This window comes from Neodiprion pinetum, chromosome 1 (genome assembly GCF_021155775.2).
Source record: "Neodiprion pinetum isolate iyNeoPine1 chromosome 1, iyNeoPine1.2, whole genome shotgun sequence".
NCBI classification, from domain to species: Eukaryota; Metazoa; Arthropoda; class Insecta; order Hymenoptera; family Diprionidae; genus Neodiprion; species Neodiprion pinetum.
The window spans coordinates 11461779-11484816 of record NC_060232.1 but is presented as its reverse complement, the minus strand read 5'-3'; the positions used below and the strand labels follow the sequence as shown (position 1 = coordinate 11484816).

The 23038-nt window shown below is 36.9% G+C and overlaps 1 protein-coding gene and 1 long non-coding RNA gene across 5 annotated transcripts in view; one reads left to right on the top strand and one right to left on the bottom strand.

Annotated features, from left to right (window-relative positions):
* The window catches only part of LOC124214403 (uncharacterized), a 77288-nt gene extending 64161 nt beyond the window's left edge, over positions 1-13127 (bottom strand). The window contains exons 1-2 of the long non-coding RNA XR_011177216.1: positions 12519-13127; positions 11888-12371 (exon numbers count right to left, since the gene is read on the bottom strand). This is a non-coding gene — a long non-coding RNA (uncharacterized lncRNA). The remainder of the gene's footprint in view (positions 1-11887; positions 12372-12518) is intronic.
* Positions 1379-22054, top strand: Men (Malic enzyme). Of its 4 annotated transcripts, none has more exons than XM_046616603.2 (8): positions 1379-1852; positions 8492-8660; positions 18593-18751; positions 18983-19345; positions 19466-19777; positions 20529-20897; positions 21104-21398; positions 21603-22054. In XM_046616603.2, exons 1-8 carry the CDS (start codon positions 1767-1769, stop codon positions 21716-21718), a joined length of 1869 nt encoding a protein of 622 aa, XP_046472559.1. In that variant the 5' UTR covers positions 1379-1766; the 3' UTR covers positions 21719-22054. The 4 variants fall into 4 exon arrangements, with proteins under 4 accessions (XP_046472559.1, XP_046472555.1, XP_046472551.1 ...); XM_046616599.1 differs by having other exon boundaries at positions 8486-8660; XM_046616595.2 differs by lacking the exon at positions 1379-1852 and adding an exon at positions 6825-7117.
* Positions 22055-23038: the final 984 nt, after the last annotated feature.

Below are 23038 nucleotides of genomic sequence, written 5' to 3'. Positions count from 1 at the left end.
CGACTCAACGTGAATTTTCTACAATTTTTAGAAACGATTTTATCGACCAAACAAAAGTAAGAATTTGAAAAAATTCTGAGAAATCCTGTGTCAGATATCAAAATTTTCCTTCTTACTATTTTCAAGCTTGTTCCGAAAAAAAAACGTTAGAAAAATTAGAAGCGGAAATCATTTTACTATGGATGGTTACTGAAAGATTTTTGTATGTCACATTGGATATTTGAAAGTTTGTTCAGATTTTTCGCAAGATTTTTTTCTTTATTTTGTCAATAAAAAAAATTTCAAATGGTAAAATGGTTCCGAAAATTCTGAAAAAAATTTCAAAAATCCCATGTGACATATAAAAATGTTTCAGCAGCCATCCATAGTAAAATGACTTTCGCTTCTAATTTTTTCTACGTCTTTTTTCGGAAAAAGCTTGAAAACAGTAAGAAGGGAAAATCGGCCCATTCCGGGTCCAAGCTTGAAAATTTTTATATTTGACGCAAGATTTTTCCAAATTTTTTCAAATTTTTAATTCTGGTCGGTCGAGAAGAACATTTCTAAAAATTGTAGTACCTTTCAAAGTGAGAACAATAATAGAAAAAATCGCGCGCCAAATCTGAAAGGTCAAGGGTAAAACCCAGGTCGAATTGGCGTGGAATGTCCCATATGTATTTAAACTAATTATATTTAAAAATTATCGTACATTTTCTTTTTTTCATTGTTTTTTTCTACTCGTCGATCGAGTATTTTCTCCATATCAACATTCGCTCTACCCCCTCAGGTTTATGGCGCGTTTTCTTAGCCCCTGGCCTTTTTTTATCAACGCATTAATAAGCTCTCGTTTAAGATAAGTCTTGTTTAAAAATCCTTCAATTTATTTCCTGTCATTATTTTCCAATCCACTCGTACACTCGATGTATCTCGAGCTCCTCATTAACGTTATCATCAATTTATAATGTCAATTATCATCCGAATGCTTGGAAAAAAATTTTCTGTCATCTTTACTCGTGCTTTTTATCAGCGAAAATGTATCTTGTGATTTGAGCATTCGCGAATAGAATGCAACGCTTCAAAGACTTGTAAATAAATATCTAACGATGATAATCGCGGTTTCGACAAGGTGTCAGGCTAATTGCGAAGGAGAAAGGCGATCTCGTTCTAATGTAGAGGCTATTGTAAGGCTTGGCTTGTTAAAGCTTGAACGGCAATGCAGGCCGAGGCCGTATTTTCGTTATACGTAAGTAACGTGCAATAACGATTCTAGATCTCCTCCACTTCCTACGAACTCCCCGCTGGATCCAGAATCGTACCGATTCCATCCATTCGCGTCTCTATTAAACGATCAGCCAACAAACGAAAGCCGACGGCGATACAAACAATCTCCCAGTCCATGTTCGCAATTCGGTGAAGCTCGTCGCGTACTGCCGCAAATTCCTAAATTCATCCTCGTCGCAAGATCGAGTTATTCGATCAACCTGCGAAAAGTGGAAATCGTAGATCAGCGGTCGATGCGCGAATCAAAAGTCTGCGGTAATTGGTACAATTGTAATTGTAAGAATTGCGATAAATTTTCTGAGTATAATATCCGATTGACTATCGAAAGTTGTTAAACTAATTACTACACGCGTGCTAAGATCGAAAGCGAAACGAATGGATAAGCTGAAATATTTTCTCGAATAATTAGCAATTGCGACAAGAGTAGCACTCGCTTGACGGTTGTTGTTGCAAGAGATTGTTGGAAAAATATCTTCTTCCCATTTCTCGTGACATCGTTCAACGTGATGGGCGGTATCCACTCAAAGGACTCAAAGGACTCTAAGAATCTCTACAATAATTGTGGAACTTGTCGGCATTCGGAGATAACCACGTGAGTAAAAGTTGTGTAGTAAAACAATAATTATCAATAGCTATGACGGACGTTCAATTTGTTATAAGGTGCCCGAAATTTCCAATTATCAGCCTCTATACTCTACATATTTGCGATCAGTAAGAACAACGATAAAACTTTGTACTCTTAGTTTCTCGATTACCGAGACTGTAAATTTAAAAAATAAAAATGATAAAAACTAATGACTTGTACAATTTCGGATACCAGATAATACCTTGAATATTTCCAACGTAACGAGTCCGTTTTTTTCCGCGAGGTAAATTATTTTACCGGAGTTAATAAAGATGGTGTAACATTCTTTTTTTTTTCTTATTTTTTCTAACAACTTCGGGTCCACCTACGAAGACTAATAAAATTAAGGCAGATTTTAACATGAACTATTAGCTAACAATTGCAAAGAAATTTGCAGGGGGAATGAAATATCACGTATATAATAACAAATGTTTACACATGACGCGTCGCGTATCAACATTTTTATTTATTTTTTTCCCCTTTCGACACATTCGGGTCAGCGCTCACTGATTTCCTGTACGCGATACTCGGGAGAAAGCGATGTACGTAATTATAGATCCACGAATTATAGATCCGCGTCAGGAAGGAGTGATTTTTCAAGTTCATAATTGACTTTAATTAATTACTTCGCATACCAAATACTAGATAATTAAATAACAAGCTGACATGCGATGTAATCGTCGAACGTTTCAATCCACGACGATACTTTCGGATAATTCAGAATCTCATGCATTGTTGTGGTCGAGTGGTTGTGATGTGAAAAAAAAAAAAAAAAAAAAAACCAACAGAGGATTGTTTTCGCTCGTTGTGAAATAACGTTCAATTTACAGTCTGTATATTTACATTCAGTTTTCTTTGGCCTTCGTATAGAATAATAACGTGCGATAAGCTGAGGTCATGACAAATAATATTATTTTCTCTATGTTTATAACTGAGATTTCTTATACTTTCTTTCAAACATCTATGTAACGCGCATATTTTATATTTGAATTATGTACAAAGAAATAACCGCAAGACATTGTTTTTCACAGCTCAAGATTATGGTAATCTTCCTGTCTCGCTAATGAACTAATTCATATCTTCATAGAGATAATTTTTATGCGGCAATAACTACACTCAACGGTTACAATTGGTTATATTTTTACTCACTGTTATTGCCGATCCTTCGATGCTTGTACGATCGATATATTGATATTATTGTGTAAATTATAACTTTTCAGATTAGTCCCATTACGCTGTTAAGTAACAGGAGTACACAGATGATAATTCATCATCTCTCCGATCATTCATTTTCGGGTGTAATTGACAAGTCAATGATTCCATATAAAAAAAAAAAAAAAAAAAAAAAGAAACTTGCCGTATTTTTGTAAAAATTTTGAAATTATAATATACATACTATACAAAATTCGAAAAATCGTTTTCCTACATTCTGTCAACAGAACAATGTATTACGTATTATTTCCCAAGGCAAATATCTGTCTTCCAAGTGTATTCTGCATACTTAACGGATATTTCTAAATCGGCTTTGTATGAAAACTTGAAAGGTGAAAAAAAAAACATCCAGCATAGTTCTTACGTTATCCATACATTGATATATGCCATCTGTAAATCGGTTATACCCTTGAAATAATCAGGTTTTATTATTGTTCATGTAATACACGTTACTATAACATATATATATATATAGGATATTACATTCGTCGATAATATACCGCAAGTGACGCAACAAGAATGATCGTTGATTTCCCCAAAGTCGGAATTTACCTGTTATCAAATAATGCAAATTGACGAAAATTCACGCCTGCAGAATCTCGCGCTCCACGGGAATTATCACCGCGTAAAAACAATTAACTCGCATGGCTGTTGTACGGGAAAAAAATTAAAGGCGTAGATTTTATGCGAGAAATTTGAGGAAATATGGTGCAAATTTGCGTGTGAAAATTTAGAAGCGATTTTCGACCAATCGAAGCCGTTAGCTGCACCATTTCCTTCCGTCGTCGTTTCGTTACACATTCGGTGGAAATCATTAGTCAGCATTTTTTCAACAACTTACGAAATCTCACGGCTCTTTACATCCATTCGCGTGAACGCGAACCCGTCTCCCGTTTTTCAACCGGTATTTTTTGCACGCGCAATTTCCTGTCCTAATTCTGTATACGTACAACGCAACGAGTAAAAATATACTTTCCGTTCAGCCGACCTCGTTTTACAGTGAAACCGTACCATACTTCAAATTAACAAAGAATTTGGTTGTACTTGTCAAATATTCTCTGTGCTATAATCTATTACTCGTACTTCGCACAGTGAAACCATTCATTGTTTCACTTAACGACAATCGACAAACTAACAACGTATACTTTTCTTCGATCGTTGATTTTTTTATTCTGTGAATTTTTTTTTTGTGTTTCCGTATCGCAAAAATAATCCCATAATTGAACTGCTGGTAAAAAAATGTCGGCTGTTTCGACGAATCTCTTTTTCTAAAAAATCATAACGACAGTTTTTACTTTCTTTCAGGCCCATTTACAGCAAGAAGCTATTAATGCTTATAGTATCTATACGCGGTATTGCAAATCACACGCGTAACATGTGAGATCGGTTCGCGTTCTCCTGTTGCCCGATTACGATTGGTTTGACAATCGTGCGATTTTTTCAGCCACGTGAAAGTGGCATCGATGAAACGCGTGATTTGATTTAAAGCGATTCGTCGCCGCGGAGATTTGCGATTAATTAAAATTAGTCTTGTAGTTTTATGCTATAAAACTTGCTCTTTTTTCGCTATCAACCAACAAGATTTTGTGGCACGTGGCTGATTTTATGTTAAATTTCTCCTCGCAGTATCTCAAATTATAAAATAAATTTATGCTTGAATACACCGAAATCTTGCAATTAGCATAGTAAAACATTTAGCATTACGTTGCCACTAAATTGGTTGTTAGACAAAATAAAAAAAAAAATAAAAATTAATAAAAATAAGGCATATATAACGCAGCACTATAAAATGAAAATCGTAACAATGCATAGATGAGACTTTGTAATAGGAAAAAAAAAGCTTGAACTTTGATATCTGTAAGACCGAAAAACGAGTGCAAAAACTTCTATGATGCAATAATTTGGCTAAGATTCGCTTGGCGTATGCGTGTGGTGTCGTAACCTGCGGAGATTAGAAATGATTGCTCAAAAAATATTACATACGTCTCTATAATATAATATACATGTAACTTACGATATAAATATCACTCGTTCGTATACTTTAATACCATGTGCGTATCGAAAAATCGGGTCGTCCTAGCTTTGGTTGTTTCGAATTTATCAACTACAAATTAAACACGTGTCTAAATTGGTAGGAATGATACCTGGCTAATCTAGTTCATTGAAAACTAAAAGAATTCCAGTCAAACCAACATCCAACATCCAACATCCTCCTTTGCATATCGTAGCTTAATTATACAACCTAATCAGAAGTCATTTCCAAAATACTGATTAATGAGTATGAAAATTAATGAATAACAGACCACGCTGAAGGAATTTTTCTAAAATTCAAGCAGCCGCTACAGGAGGATCGATAGCTCGAATCTAAAACACCGATTGGCCTTGGTTTTTCGCAATGTTTGGAATGAAAATTCTCTTCTCATAAAGTAGATTTGTTCGACCCTTTTCTCCAGGATTACACAAAACGATAACTAGATCTTCGAAGGACCACCAACCACGAAAATACGTAAGAATTTTATCGTTACTCGGTTTTAACTTTTGTATTCCTTGTTCTTTTCTTCTCGCAAAGTTACGTCGAAATAGCAGCTAAACGAAGCGATTGTAGGATTTTTTTGATATTAGCCAAAACTTTTCGGAAAAAATTCAAACGGGTTGGACATAGTTTTTTTTTTGTTTTTGATTGTGTAAAAACTGTGTCTTTTCAGAATCTAATTTAGGGCCCTTTTTCCACTAATCGGAGCCGCAGAAATTCGAAAAAAAAAACTAACATTTCTTCGGATCATTTTATTTCGCATGATTAATTATATCATTATAGTTTACGAGACAATTGATTTCAGCTTCTTTAGAAAATCAAAAATTCTTTCACAATAAAGTGCATCATTCCCGCAGTGTTTTCTTTCGTGCGAAAAGCTCTTACAATTAGCTTCAGAATCCTTAATTTAGAGTTTAGTCCGACCGATTGGGTTCCGGGGAGATCAAATATCAGCAGTAAAATGATAGAGAATCAAAGGTTCGGGTGAAAAATATTTGTTTCAACGTCTATCTTCGATTCATCGACTATTCGTGGACTATCACAGTGACAGATTTCAAGAACTTTCACTTATTGTTAAATCATCGTCGCTAATTTCGGTTGTTTACAAATTATACTTACGCTGAAATCAATATAATGACTTGACTGTACCAAGCGATCGTTGCGATTGTTTATCAACTTCGTAATCACGCTCTAGCATTAATGTTTATGCCCATTAAATAAAAAATAATGCGTCAATTTGAAATCCGACTACATAGATCGTTAAAATGATTTTCGTCTTGCGGTAAAAAGTGTCCACTCATCGAACCGATTAAATCAGACGTGTAAAGGTATTCAGCCGGGGCTTTACCTTCGTTAAAACATTGTTTATAGTACAAGAAAAAAAAAGAGAGAGAGAGAGAGAAACTTTAAAACTGAAAGTCATCAGTTCCTGCTGACCCGATAACGAAACCATATCAGGAATCATAACGCAAATGCAAATCGTAGCCCAAGCGAGTCTTTTCGAGTCGTGATCAGCTGTGAGCCGAGCAATGACGCAATCAACTACGAACACAACTGCGGAAAGTGATGGTATACATGATACATACATGTGTGTAATGTACTATGAGTCCATGCGTAAGAGTATTTTAAGTAGACATGCGCATAACACGGGAAATCTCAGTCGCGGTAGAAATATCAGCTGCAGGGTCAAGAAGCTTGCGGTTGCCGAATAAAGTGGATCTGTTAATTAATCACTGTAAATCCGAAGGGGACGCGATCGTTGGATTTAGGGAAGACATACATGCATAGACAGGCGGTGAATAAGACAGGCGTAACAGCTGATTGGGACAATTGAATCAACTGCTTCGTACGCGTAATATGTCAAGAAAAGTTTTGTCGCGGATAAATAATTCGTGTAAAATATTCTCGCGTCGTTTAAACTATAATATATGCGAGTCTAAGGTAATGGAAGAATCGACTTGCGATAGAAGTGAACGCGGACAAGATAGGTGAGGCAATTTTTACAATTACTTACGTCCGGCTCTAATGATTGACCAAAATATTAGATATTCTCGCGGCGTCATCCGAACAACCTTATAACTCGATGATAAGAATTTACAATACTGTGATAATTGATTTCATCCACTCACATCGTATCCCTGCAGCCGAGAAAATTTAAATTATTTGCGAGTCTTGGAGGGTTTTCAGATTCAATTAGTTTTACGAGAAATTAAACGGCAAAAACGTTCGTCGGATTTTAAACACGTAAAAATAAACACTCCTGTACTTAATCCTTAACTAATTCACTTTCTTTTGGGCTAGAGGATTTTTAGAAACGTGTAATATCTGTTATGTTTATGTATACGTATGTATTGCCAATAGACAGTTTCGCGCGTCACGTTTTTGCAAAGATAAGATATTACGCAGGCATGAAGTTAAAAAAATTGATTCCCGATCAAGAGGCCTAATAAATAATTGAAATTGTTCGAATCATTCTTCAGCGTACAATTTCCTGATTATAATTTTATATCTCAGTAACAATATATTCTCTAAAAGGAAAAGAAAATAAATTCAGGGTCAATGTACAAAAGTAGCAACAGAATTCAAATATGAATCTAATCGCCACGGATCTTTGAGAACATTTTTTCGAATTACTTTTTTCTCTAATCAGCTGTTTACACGAGTCTCGCATTTTCTCGCTCAACAGATTGATGATAGAATGTATTCAAAAAAAAAAACAGTACAAATACTCAAAAGTTTAAACGAACGTACGTCGAAAAAGAAACCTAACGAATTTTTTCAAACATTAAATTTCACCCTCCGACTTATACGTCCGTATAAAAATTCTACGCCGAACGATAAATTCGTCATGGAATCGTAGTTCGACCATTGCAAGTAACAAACCTATTTTACCGCGGTGGAAAAATACAGTACGGTCTGAAGTTTGCCGGGTTCATTACAGTCACCAGTGACTAACAGCTGATCAACACCAAGTGCTCTGCGCGTTGATAAAGTATCAAAGTGGGGGGGACGGAGGAGTACATTCGATAGCAACAATATATTGTTTTGCCGGATGTTGGCGCTATATTTAAAAATCTCGTCCGCGAGCCAAATGGTAGACAGCTTCCCCTGTTGACAATGTAACTGATAAGGAAAAAAAAAAAAAAAAAAAGTAAGAAAACGGAAAAAAATCAAGAAATCGCGGTGAAAAACATATTTTTACAACCAACAACGTAGGGAGGGATACGATATCGTTGTCGGCTCGGCGCCGACGCCGCGACGCCGAGGAAAAGCTCCGGACGGTTTGCGCCTGCGCCTTGGAGGGGCGATCAGGGTGACGTGATATGCCTACGTCTTCTACAAAGCCCGTCCGTCAGTTGCAGGTTTCGAGCCAACAGCGTAGCTGACAGTTCCTGTCGAGCAACCAGATTCCACGATTCTACGATGTCGAATCTTGAACGTGATCAACTTGGGCAACGGGGCCCAGGAGACGACGTCTGCGCCGGGTTGACCCGCGGCCTGGACCACGTTAAGAACCCCCAGCTGAACAAGGTTTGGAATAATTTCACCCTAACTTGCTCCTCGATCGAACAACGCCTTGACACTTCGCAGCGACGAAGAACCGTCGTCTATATTTACACATGATCGCGGATACGTTTTGTTGCACCTATGCATGCCTGTGTATAATGCACCCGCGCTTAGGGGCCGACACTTCGCATGATCTATGGTAACATAGTTGGCAATTTATAGCTTCCTAGATTCAGAGGTCGGAAGAAAATGATTTACGATTTTCCACCATGGCATACCCTGAAAATTTTGCTTAGGACGAAAGAAAGGTTCTGGCAAAAGACTGGCGTTCTACGTTATGCGGGAGATCGCGATCGGTTGATATTTCACTTTTATACATTTTTTTTTCAGAATTTATAAAGTAATCGTGAATGAAAATTTTCCTCCTTGCTTTTGTCAATCATAATATCAATTTACTTCACGAAGAAGACTCAAACTTGTATAATATCAAGCCTCCAGTTGATGTTTGATAAAGTGGCCTGACGGCTTTTTCATTATTAATTCAACCTCATAAAATAGTTATAATTTAATATAAACTTTTAATTTTGGATAATAAGATTCCCGGTTTGTATATCCTTGTTTTATAGATCGAGATCTTTGGGTTGAATGTAAATGTCAGGAACGAAATAATAACTGAAGTGCTATAACGCGTTTCGTTACAAATTCAAAATAGCGTTTAAAAAAAGTGAAAAATCAAACGAGCGCGATCTTTCACGTAACGTAGAACTTTTTAGAGTGTGTCACGGTGTATAATGGCGAATTATTTTTTTCGGAAACACCCTGATACATATTATAGTCAAATATTGTGACGTGTAGCGTCACGTATACAGTACGAGGGGTTTTACCTGATCTGACAATTAATGGTATTTTCCACGCGTCTTGTGTCCAGTTTCATGCCAAACCACAAAAAAGCCACGCTGACCAGTTTGCTTGAAGACAGTGTGTGTCATCGGCCTATTGATTTCCCCGACAATTTTAATTCTTATGCTATGAAAAGTGGCATGATTAAAGTATGTCTGATTAAAGCTCGAATGAGTAGAAAAAATACGTTACTCGAAGCGGCTGCAGTAGGTATAATGAACAAAAATGACTTGAGAAAATGTGCCACGCGTTTTTCCTGACGTTTTCTTAACGTGTTCCCGCTTACCAATCCCATAACACTTTTCATCGTCGGCTGTTTCCCAGATTTCCCCGGAATTTCAACATTTTTCATAAATCATAGCTGTCGGTGATTAGAGAATTGGAAAATTCATTTGGAAAAATGGAGATGCAAACAGCGAGAGAGAGAAATGGTTGAAGAGAAAAACCGAGAAAATAAAAGGGAACATCGGACAGGCTCATGCTGTACACTTCCTACACGAACATTCAGAATCGCAAAGCCGAATTGGCAATATAAAATTTCACCAAGTCTCGAAAGTGTTTCGAAATGAAGTCATCAAATTTCTATGTCCATGCTGGTATAAGATGTAAGAGGTAACAGCTGACCGCACGGATAGAACGTGTGTGGATATATTCAAACGTACGTGTACGACGCGTAATGGTAACAGTGGCTAATAACCGGTGTCATTATTTAACTTCAAGGAACTCGGGTGTAAAAGAAATGTCAAACGACACTCGCGTGTATTTCTGTGCACGTAGGTATCTTACGTTGGTATATGTATACATAGCTACGTAATTATGCAATGTTATTCTCTATACGCTGACTGAGCAGAAAATTTGTGATGTAGCAGAAAATCCGCATGTCGTACGTACTTCAGTGCGGATAAATTTATTACTACGTTAGCAATAATAATCGTTACCAATTGATGGGACATATTGATGAAATAGTAAGATAAATGAATCGCCGACCAAGCTTATCACAGAACTCTCTGTGTTGCACTTAAAATTCTTATTATTCTTCAACGTTGACGCATTATATTTCGGATTCGTTAGAAATTTCAAATAAATATTAATATTTCGTACGAAAACTTCGTCTGCATTATTGTTATGATTGTAAAGTATTCTTTGTTTTCAAAACTCGTGTAAATTAGGTAACTTTTCCCTGGCTCATTTTTCAATCTTCTTGAATGCGCCGGAAGAAATATACGTTTTTTTTTCATTGGAAAAACATAATTCAAGGTTGTATAGCATTGAAATATTGTCCTGATTTCTCGTAGAAAACTCGAATGATTAAACCTAAAGGAAAAAAATAGAATCTCAAGGAATATCACTTGTGCCAATAATATTAATCACGAAACAACATCCCTACTATGTATCAAAAAATGAATCTAAGGAAATTCGAATAACCCAAGCTAAGATATAAACAATTTGAAAAAAAGGTTTTTCAAATACAACGTACAAAATGATAAAAACTCGGTCATTCTTTGATGAAAATCTGTCGTACCCAACATACACAAATATATTTTTATCTACTGCGTAGATAACTTGTTTTTGTCAAACTATGTCTGTAGATCTCTATATTGAAAAAAATCAGCCCAAAAACTTTAATATAATTGAATAAAAATACCATAGTTTATTCTGGATCTTCCCATGGATAAAACCTTTTCTCAAATACATAGTTTATGACTTACCGTCAATTTGTGCCGTTCGAATTTGCTCAAATTCATTTTGATACGCAATAACGATGCTGTTTCATTCGCCTTTTCCGTCATTGGCAGCAAATAAAATAACCGAAGATTTTTTAAACAATGAAAGTTAAATTTTCTACCGAGCTTTTCACAGTAGCCGTGAAAAATAGTGCAAATTGTTCAATTCTTAAGACTCCGTCTACGCACAATTAATCCGTTCACTTTCAAATGAAAAGATTGACTCAAAACGCCTTTATTTGAGTAAAGAAACACTTATTGGACGATTTTGAGATGTTTCGGACATGTTTCAGAAATTGAGTTTTGTTTTTTTTTTTTTTTTCTCCATAATTTGCGTTTTCCTCGCAACGCGAGAATAATTCTACAAAATAAATAGCGACAGTCGATTTGTCAGAAAATTGTACCACCGCTTCGTATACTCGACAATTATTTAACATGCGGTGTACGCTATAACAAAAAAAAAAAACCAATAACGCTGCACGCGCTCTGCGAATGGTTGACAAAAAGGTAAGGCGTCGGGTCGTGTAAGGGTGGCCGTTGGCCTTACGCAACGAAGATGTGCAGGAAAAGGGGTTATTATCGATCGAACATGCGGGCCTCGGTTTATAATCAGAAGCGAAAACTCACCCCGGCAACGGTCTCCAGGGCTGCAGGTTGTTAGTATGACAAGTTTGACGAGCCCTCTGCACCCTGGCCGAGCGACCTCCTCGTCGTCAGATATCATGGCCGACGTGACGGAAAGAACCTGGTGGACGCTGGTACCTCGGCAAGAGGAGCACGTCCCGCGAATCCCGGAAACCCTCCTGGCCATCGACGGAAGGGTATCCTAGTCGTAGATCCCGTTTTCCTTGCTAGCACCGCTAGATTCCGTCCCACCGAAATCGAACCGAAGTTACTTTACACTTGGATTTCACGTTGTAGTTGAAAATTTTTTACACTGTATTTTCACTGTAATTGTACTAACAGCATACCAAAGTACCATCGAAAAATCACTGAAATAAAAACTTTCTACTCCACGACTGGAATATCATTGAAATCGAAAGATTTCTCACTCCACTGATATTACACTGAATTCTAAATTCACGCTTGTAACTGAAATCACACTTGAAATCTACTAAAATTAATTAGTGCGGGAATATTTTAGGTATTGCAAATAAAAAAAAGAAAAAAAAAAAACTTTCGAGTCTAGTTTCGGTAAAACTGCATTGAAAAAATTTCACAACCACACCGAAGAATTAAGTGGACTTTTAGTCATTACCTGGTATATTAATCTAATATCACTGATTTTAGTAAAAAGTAGTAGAAACTTGTAGAATGCTTAACTAGTTTCACTTTTACCCTATCCGGGAAACATAGATCTGGGTAATGATACGTATTGAAAATGGGTTTTGTAACTGAATTGTTTGATAACTATACAATTTAAATCCTGCTCTTGTTATTGTAGGCGTAGCTAATTTTTGTTGCATCTTCTCCAGCCACCTTTAATTCACGTAACTGATTATTGTACGTTATAGGATAATCTCAATCACGGGAATCTCTCATTCACTTTCGAATTGAATAGATACACGAATGGAAAGCATTATTCGACGCAAGTGATATGAATACAAACGGTAATACTCCGTACAGTTCTGTGTAGTCGAATATTGAATTCGTTTACTCGAAACTCGGTATTACGTTCTCCTTGTTTATACCCGGCTCGGTGTCAAATTTATCTCACGTTATCCGAAACCGACCGTCCAGCCGACTACCCGATATTATATCCATCTCTGAAGCTGCTTCCGTAACGAGAAAGTTTGCCGCCTAGTGGCAGTTTATAGTACTAGTATACTGATGTTCACGATGAATATATTCTCTAATCGTTTCAAAGCGTGCGGTGTTTCTTCTACCTCGTAATAGTGTTTTGCCATACTAGTGCGCGAAGGTGGCTATATCCGCACAAGCGTTAAGGCGCAGCACGAGCCCGGAGATGAGTTGAAGGCCGAGTGTGGCGCATTCACGCGATAGGCATTGCCAACTTTCGCGCGTGTATCGAACTCCATTGTTTGCTACACCTGTAATGGAAAGTCCGACATACACGATTATATTTACACGAAACCACGGCACGATGTCTGTTCAGTGACGATGTCGAGCACGGCAAAGAGTGACAAACTATTCCGTCGGTGGCGCTAGTGCAGCTGTTTGCGAAATGCGCAACTGTGGATAAAAGCGCGACCGTCTTTTTCGCACACCGCTAGCGATGCGCGAAAGTTTTTCCCGCACATGTGTATAAAAGACTACTTTCGGTGCTTGTGAATGATGCGTAAAAATGGACTTTCCATGCAGGTGTTGCAAAAACAAATTAGTGCAACTGGTTCAACCAGTTAATCCAAATAACTTCCGGTCACATCAACAAAGTATGGCATTCGATCGATATAAATATCTTGTTTTCTAGATTCGTGGACTTGTTTTATTTGAAGTACCTAATTGTTTCTATCAACGAACACGCGACTTGGAGGTACAATACATAAACTTCAAATGTAATGGTATTTAGTTGACTAAATTTCGGAAACACATCAAGTGGTTCACTCGAAACGATACGTCACTCGATCGCGACAAGAAAGGCTGTTATTGAATCAAGCAATTCGCCAGACTGAATCATTTTTACAAACTAACTAAATTGAAATTGAGATAACCAGATCTGTGCCTTGATAATTCAATGAGTAAAAATGACATATTTTCCTTTCTTCCTGTAATTAAGGCATTTGGTCGAATTGTCTCATCTTTCACTGCTTAAAATATGTAATCTCCGAATTCGGTAAGCCGCAGAATGAGTTGTACCTACATTGATAATAAATATTGAGGTACTTAAATTTGCATAAACTTGAATAGGTCAATGAATTTTCAAAACCTTTGATAGATAATAGTATGACTTGTAACAGCGTCTCTATCTTTGATCTGATCGAAATCATACGTCTACTTCGTGCCACCGATATAAGAAAAAAAAAAAAAAAATATTGAAACGACGTCTGCATTTCAAAGTGGAAGATCATGACGATGATAGTAATAATACAGCATATGTTGCCAATTGATGAAATCTCTGTGTTACGATCATATATCAAACGCGTGGTATCAGTGCATAACGAGTTATTAACAGACGCGATAACCGCAACAGATCGTATCTGAAACAATATTGACTCTAATCTAATGCACCCGTCGCATCGTATGAATGATTGATACTAGATTTGATCTAGAATCGATATCGGGTTAAAACGCTAATTTTCCATCATGAACTTTGACAAACAGGAAAAATATAGATTCAATAGTTCAATATTCTACTTTTGGAAGAATTCAAACTTTCTATAATACAAAGAAAAAAAACCTCTATTACAGGCTTTCTGTAACTAGTTTTATTTCAATGATATTTTCGTAAGAGCCATGCAAATTAATCCGCTGTTGTAAATTTTTAAACAGATACGTACGTAATGTGATTTTAACTTCCAGGGTTTTCAATAACTTTTCAGAAACTAACTTTCCATCGCATCGACAGAGGATATTTCTGATAAACGTTCAAATGAGCGTAATTTTTGTGGATATTTCTAAGTTTACCAACTGAAAGTGGAGTAATTTCGAACAATGATTTTCACTGAATATACCTATCATTTTCTTCATTCCGAATAATTGAATTAGTCGAATTTCCTGTTCTAATTTGTTCGTGTTCTTTGATTAATCAGTGACATACATACGCGATCACCGGTTCAAATTCGGTAAATCCTAAGAAAAGAAATACTGGAAAGCTTTGGCACTGCGTATCTCTTAATTCTGGTAAAAATAACTTCAATGTTAATACCTCGGGTATTTTCCAGCGTGAAATCCACGACTGTTTAAACAATTCCGATGGGTGTTCAGCCACCGATATTATCACGCAGGTGTAATTAGCCACATTCATGTATTCCTACATCCGCACGCCAAAAGAACCAACAACGTTCAAGGATCGATTGGACTCTTGATTTTTGAACCGCGCATACGTGCACTTTATTATGTATATGTATACCTTAATATTTGTCTAATTTGTTTGAAACTTTAATTACCTTTCGTTTGGCTTCTGCATTATCATTTCCGTGCTTGTCAAGATACCGTAACATCAAGAATGAAACGTTTTTTTTTTTTTTTCTTAATCCACTACCTACTTTTACCGAATGAAAACTCGGCATCGTTTTGATAAATTTTGCGAATACATTTTTTAATAATTATACACGGTACGACGTTTCATTTTAACATATGTGTTACGACAGAAAACGCCAAATTGCTAGGTAAAAGTATTAAATTAAATAAAACCGAGTTTGAAGTTCAAAGCAAATGCCGAAGCAAGACCGGTAATATCGCGGGTTGTTTTTTTTTTTTTTTAAGCGATTAACGTCGGTACAATAATAAGGATAATGATATACGTTCATAAATACGCCTAGGATAATATTAGTTACATACTCCGCTTTGCTATGGCGGAAGGTGGGTGCTGTCGGATTTACGTTTGGCACTTATATCATAACGTGATTCAGCACAGGTATAAATAACGAAGTGCTGCTGAGGCACCTCAACTAATTAATACAGTTCTCACATATACATAATTATTATTGTCTGGTATTGTTGTTTCGAGCGTTAAATAACACCGTTGACAGAATATTTCCAGACCGCAATTGAAGCTTTTACATGCAAAACGTCGATCCCGCGAACTGTGCAGGTGCGTGTAATATCAAATTGCACAAAAAATAAATATGAGGAATAATGGACAAGAACTTGGTCAAGGATATTAGTAGCACGTATAATCGGAATTGACTGCAATTTTTAAATATCATTTTTTTCAATACTTTAACCAGGGGCAATTTCCTACTTCTCGCTTACGATGATCTGCACTTGGAATATTTCTTACTAGCTGCCGATTTACATCAAAAGAATAAACTTCACACTTTTCGAACGCTCTTATTGTTAAACGTATCGACACGACAACGCGCTAACAATAGAGCGTATATTCTACGATCGGTATCAGAGTTTAAAAAAATCGACGAGTCGAATCCAATTCCGGTCGATTTATCAAGTGTTAATTATATTTGCTCGACAGATATTTGATGTAAATCAATTGGGCAAAAATCCGTCAACAATTACGAGATTCAAATTGCTCTTAAGATGTTTGAAGCGATGAATAGGAGAACGTGCCGCGTTCAAAGTGGGAATCTATTACGGATGAGGTCGTGAACTTATACATAGTCAGAATATACGGTTGCGATTTACCTTAATGAGAATACGAGCTCGGGTTTTTTGATTTTTATTTCTTTTAATTTTTACTCATTTATCGAATTCACGCGTTGACCTATGTGACCCCATATTAGCAGCCGTCATCTTTTTTTCTCACAAGCCAAAGAAGCAACAAAAAAATGAGTCAGATTCAGAAAATGTTGACGAAAATGACGTTGCACTGCACTGAGAAGAAAAAGAAAAAAAAAACGATAAATCGTTAAGATAACTTTCCTTTCTTATGACCTTATTTTTTCCATTATGCATCCGGCCACGTTAAACTCGTTTGTTTGCGAATTATGATATCACCTGCATGTCATTGAGCGTGAGACAAATGCTAATTGTCCAAGCGTTCAGTATGCGCCAATATAATCGAGGATTGTGGGGCCTTGCTCTAGATCGATGTCTCGTACATCGGTATAGATCAATGTAGATCATGGCGTATCAACGAACTCCAGTCTCGCCTGCATGATGCATGGTATTATTATATTTGATTGTAAAAGTTACATAAATTTTTTGCACTTAAATAACACGTGTATAGGAATTATTTCCGAGGTGATCGAAGCCCAGCTGCACTCTTCGGTAAGCAAGTAAACAGCAAAGATCCAAACATTTTTTCGCTATAACTATTGCATCTCTGCAATTAATCACTAATGTTTAGATATTCTTCCATTTAATTGAAGTTGAACTGTACAAGTATCAGAGGAACGAAATATTGTTGAAAATCGGTTATATATTTTCGGTGTACAAATCTAATTCTACAGTTGACTAGGGAATAGTTTTTCAAATACGAAACCAAGTCGTAATTGATAAATAGCTTCCGGCGAATCGCGATGTCTGCAGCAGAGCTTATTTAAGCGGTACGATAAATCTGCGAACACGTATGTTACATGTTACTACGTCAGAGCGTGAAAGCCAGCTCTATACCCTTTCACTCTCAGCTCCGGAGGTCTCGATGTTGTCTCGCTTGACATAGAAATATGATACATGAACCTCAGTTACGTCCGCGTGGAATTGACTTGCGTCATGCTTCGTGATCGGTGGCTTTGCCAAGGTCATTCATTATCTTCCCTAGTTGAAAAATCCGATTCTTAATCTCGGACAAAGCATTGTTTCATCAGACACTGGTTACACAATAGTCGATAAAAGAGTAGGCAAGTAATAATGACTATATGCAGGTATATATACGTAAGGATTTAAAAAAATCAATAATATTTGTTTAAGACAATAGTATAGAGTTTTTTTATCTCTTAAAAGTTGTTTACCTCCCGAATGCTAGATGATACGATATTTTTTCACAACACTCCAGAGTTCAATTACGCAACGAATTACCCATAATAGAAAACTCGAATAGATATGGGAACTCGGTTAAGAAATTAAAGTCTAAATACTTCTCAATTAATATTCAACTGTTGCACTATCTATATCGTCACACGATAGGTACTTGGTAATTGAAAAATGCCGCAAGACACGATGTCTGTAAAGGTATCCCCCTGCATCATGTTTGCCCTGTCTACAATGCATATTGACCTCTTAAGAACCTTCGATCCTTCGTATAACTTGTTACAACAATATTTTAAGACGTGACTATTGCACCACAAGGGTCGACGACCTTTTCTAATAGAAGACGCAATAGAAATTAAACGACCGAAGGTTCTCGCGCGAACGTTTGATGATACAAGATGTGCTAGGTTTGACTGACAGTGAGTCACATTTTTAGCAATTAAAATTATTTTTTTTTGTTTTTTTTTCCGGAAACTCATAGCGTTGAATGTCAGGGACATGAAACCGCAGCCACGCGGTCGAGAATTAATAATTCAAAATCGGTTGAACGCGGCTACGCAAAGCATTACATACCTATGTAGGTATAAGTACTGCTTGCACTAAGCTATTCACATACTGATTCGGAATTTCATTTGGTTTCTGTACGTCACCGGTACAATAGTTCAGACACAATGGAATCACATACGTGTCCGTTCTCCGATCAAAGTTCATTAGGTATTTTATATGACTTTATCAAATTACTCAGGCCCCGTGTTAAATAGAAAATTTTAACACCATTTTCAGGGAATGGCTTTCACCATCGAGGAGAGGCAAACTCTTGGCATTCACGGATTGCTACCTGCCGCCGTAAAGACTCAGGACGAGCAGCTGGAACTGTGCCGTTTGAATTTGGACCGATACACCGATGATTTGTCGAAGTACATCTACCTCACTGGATTGCTGGTAAATATTCTAGGAACGTCGTAATCATTGTACCGATTGAAATCCTTCCAATCGCGTAGTACTAGATTTAAGTGATAAAAAATAATGGTAAACACTACTAAGACTTTACGCAACAGGCCAAAAAACAACGTTCTTTGACAAAATCTGTAGCCCGGTTGAGTTGAAGACTTTTCTCAACGTCGATGCATGATTTGAGTGACGACGGTCTCTATTTTTTTTTACATTCCTTAGGACCGTAACGAAAGACTTTTCTTCCGCCTCCTGGGGGAAAATGTCGAGAAGATGATGCCCCTCGTCTACACTCCAACGGTCGGTCTGGCCTGCCAGAAATTTGGATTGATTTATCGCAGACCCCGAGGATTGTTCATCAGCATCCACGACAAGGGTCACGTTTACGACGTTATCAAGAACTGGCCCGAGCACGATGTTCGAGCGATCGTTGTAACCGATGGCGAACGTATCCTCGGCCTTGGTGATCTTGGGGCCAACGGCATGGGAATCCCGATTGGAAAATTATCCCTTTACACTGCTCTGGCTGGCATAAAACCTCATCAATGTCTGCCCATCACCCTGGATGTCGGTACTAACACTCAGGTGCGCTGTTTTAGGTTTATTCTCAATCTTCGGCACTGGAACAAAGTTATACAAATGGATTATATGATCGTATATATTTGTTTAACAAATTTCTAATGCATATATCCATTCAATTTGCAGTCACTCCTGGATGACCCCTTGTACATTGGTCACAGGCACAGGCGTGTCACAGGTCAAGAATACGACGAATTCATCGAAGAGTTTATGCAGGCGGTGGTGAAACGCTACGGTCAAAATACTCTGATACAATTCGAAGATTTTGGCAACTCGAACGCGTTCAAACTGTTGAACAAGTACCGGGACAGCTACTGTACCTTCAACGATGATATTCAGGGCACAGCATCTGTGGCAGTTGCTGGTCTTCTTGCTTCCTTGAGAGTAACAGGGACCAAACTTTCCGAGAACACAATTGTCTTTCAAGGCGCTGGAGAGGCAAGGAATTGCATTATTTTGTATCGAATTTCTCTACAGATTCAAACCTGCTCATAGTTGGAATTGAATATTGAAAACATTTTCGTTCATTGGCTCACAATCAGAAGAAATGGATCCATTCATCGTTTAATCACTATTTTCATACACGGATGTACTGGATGTAACTGCGAATTTAGGAATAATGTTTTTCCGATATAATTCTAGTATGAACAACAGGTCATTAGCATTTTCAAGGTAGAATATTTGCATTACATAATTCAAACTACTCTGAGGAACGTGATGATCAAGTTCAACTATTACATCAACTAAAATTCCACGAATCAAATTGTTTCCAAGACATTTATTCGTAAATACAAGGTGCTGAGAAATATTGTTCTTAAAGATGACGATTTAAAAGAATCACTGCAGCCTTGTGCTGGCAGCTAAAATTCAAAACGCCCTATTCGACGAAAATTATACTTTGGAATCGAAATAAGGATCTTATAGTGCTTATACAAATACTTCTAGAAGTATCTTTGATAAAAGTCAAAGCCTGCATTGTACCCGGGACTATAGACTTGAAAAAAAAATTCATCGCTCAAAATCGAACGTCATAAAAAATAGAGTTGAGCAGTTAAAGTTTATTGTTACGAATGGTACATCATTGTGTTTGGACTCGTTTCCAGCTTCCAGAATGATGGGAAATCGTTGAATTTTTGAGTAACTTACACGTATGCCTCATTGAAAAATTTTTCCCATGCTTCTCTCACAGGCCGCTCTTGGTATCGCTGGACTTTGCGTCATGGCAATGCAAAAAGAAGGCGTTAGCGTTGAAGACGCAAAAGACAAGATCTGGATGGTCGACTCGAAGGGTTTAATTGTGCAAAATCGTCCTGAGGGTGGTCTCACGGAGCACAAGCTGCACTATGCTAGAAGGCACGCTCCGATCAGGAACCTCGTCGATGTGGTAAAGACTGCGAAACCTACAGTTCTCATTGGTGCTGCAGCCATCGGAGGTGCATTCACAACTGAAATACTGGAGGAGATGGGAAAAAACCATGACAAACCCGTCATCTTCGCTCTCAGCAACCCCACGAGTAAAGCTGAGTGCACTGCGGAACAAGCTTACATCGCTACCAAGGTAAATGACTAGATATCTTGAATATTGCTGCAGTTAAGCTGACTCCAAAGCCCTCAAAGATGGCTGATTGTCGATACCAGATACCTGAAACAAAAAAGTCATTGAACTGTGTATTGTTAGGCAATGTCGTACCTAAGTGTGAATATGATTTGGTATAAAAACATTTGACATGTAGTACGGTATAATACCTTTTTTTTTTCTAACAGGGCAAATGCATCTTTGCCAGCGGGTCACCCTTCCCTCCAGTGACTTACGAGAGTAAGACTTTCCACCCTGGCCAAGGCAACAACAGCTACATTTTCCCAGGAATAGCTCTTGGAGTTGTGTGCGCCGGGATGCGCGTCATTCCTGAGGAAACATTCCTGATCGCTGCCGACGCCCTCGCTGCAATTGTAACAGATGCAGATCTTGCCAGCGGTGGGTTGTACCCACCCCTGAATGATATTCGAGAGTGTTCGCTCAAGGTAGCAGTGAAAGTAATGGAATACGCCTACAAGTCCAGTAAGTATTCATATTGATCGACTCTGGACAAGGATGAGCAATGCTCCTTTGTTTGTTTACAATAAGAATGATCATAATTAATTGAGCGGCAATATTGTGGTAAAAAAACAAGAAAATAAATACATAAATTTCGATTTGAAAATATTCAGCTTACGAAAACGGAGAGCTCTTCTATTTACACACTTTGATACTTTGGTTTTACAGAACTTGCGACGGTTCATCCTGAGCCAAAATCTTACGAGGACTTCATCAAAGCACAGCTGTACGATACGAAATACAAACCGTCAATACCCCCGACATATCCTTGGCCAGCACAGTAGTGGGCAAAAAATAATGTGCCTAATAAATATCGCGCAACGAAAAAAATACTGATTTTAATGGAACAACAATTTTTAATGATCACGCCCATTTTTATAGGTGTATATAATGTTCACGTGTATACTGTTAAAATGTAATTAAGGCGATTGTAACTGGTATATTTTATTTATAATGGAAATTAAATTAGTTTTCTGTAAGATGAAATTATGGATAAATCAGAGAACGTTAATTATAATACCTTATAATAATAAGCTCCCGATGTTATGTGGAGAAAAGAATTCATCGACTCTTGTAAATTAGACTGTGTTTTTAATCAATATATTTTCTTTCTCAACTTTCTTATGTTACACAACCGCTTTTCTTTTGTAGTTGTACAGATAAAATAAAATAAAGTAACGATTACTGTTTAAAAACTAGTTTTATAATTCATTTATGGCCATCATCATTTTTAAAACGACGAATATCGGGGATGACCGTGAAGAAAATTAAAGAAAAACAAAGATACGTTCATTTTCTATCCAACCACGATTAATAAATGAAATTGGAAGTGAGCCTCGTCGGTTAAAACTATAAACTTTATTAAAGTATCTTTGATTCTATGAATCAGATAGAAATTATAATTTAGAGTGAAAATATATTTCAGTAAACTTAAATTCCAACGTAGCAAAACGAAGCTAACGGTATTTTTTTCTTATTATTATTATGTTCAAATTGCATGATTTAAATCGGACACAATTTTATATGATGTTATATTATTTACATTTACACAAGAAATTAGAGTATATAAACAAAGACAATGTGTGCACCATGTACATACAAGTTTGTTTTATGTTTGTTTTCACTTTTTTTTTTTACAATATCGTCTACGCATTATTGGAACTAAAACGCAGAATTCATTCAGTCGTTTATTGATCAAAGAAAAAAAAAAAGACAAATAATGAATAATATGCAAGTCAATCTTAGACAATTTAATAAGCAAATTCCTGCTAACTTCTTCAACTTCCATGCAATTTACTTCGTGAGAATCAGGTTATCGATGAAGAGATAGAAGAAAAAAAAAAAAAAATACAAAAAGCGAAAAGAGAACCTGTTTCGCAAAATTTTTTCAAGTGATTATAAATGTTTACATATTCTCAATGTATTAATCGAAAGTCCATTCATTTGTTTGGTGCTTCTCAACTTAAATGGAGCTTGAATGATTGAAAAATTGATTGAACGCACCAGACAAAAAAATTTGTCAGCAGAAGTTTGTGAAATGACAAAGAATCATTTACATGTGTATGTAATCGTGATAGCGAACTCAGTTCTTTTCATAAATTAAA

Coding starts and splice junctions, on each gene's coding strand:
- Men (XM_046616592.2), top strand. CDS start 6,987: ATGTCAAGAAAAGTTTTGTCGCGGATAAATAATTCGTGTAAAATATTC. Junction 8,661..18,592: donor AGAACCCCCAGCTGAACAAG/GTTTGGAATAAT, acceptor CACCATTTTCAG/GGAATGGCTTTCACCATCGA. Junction 19,778..20,528: donor TCTTTCAAGGCGCTGGAGAG/GCAAGGAATTGC, acceptor CTTCTCTCACAG/GCCGCTCTTGGTATCGCTGG.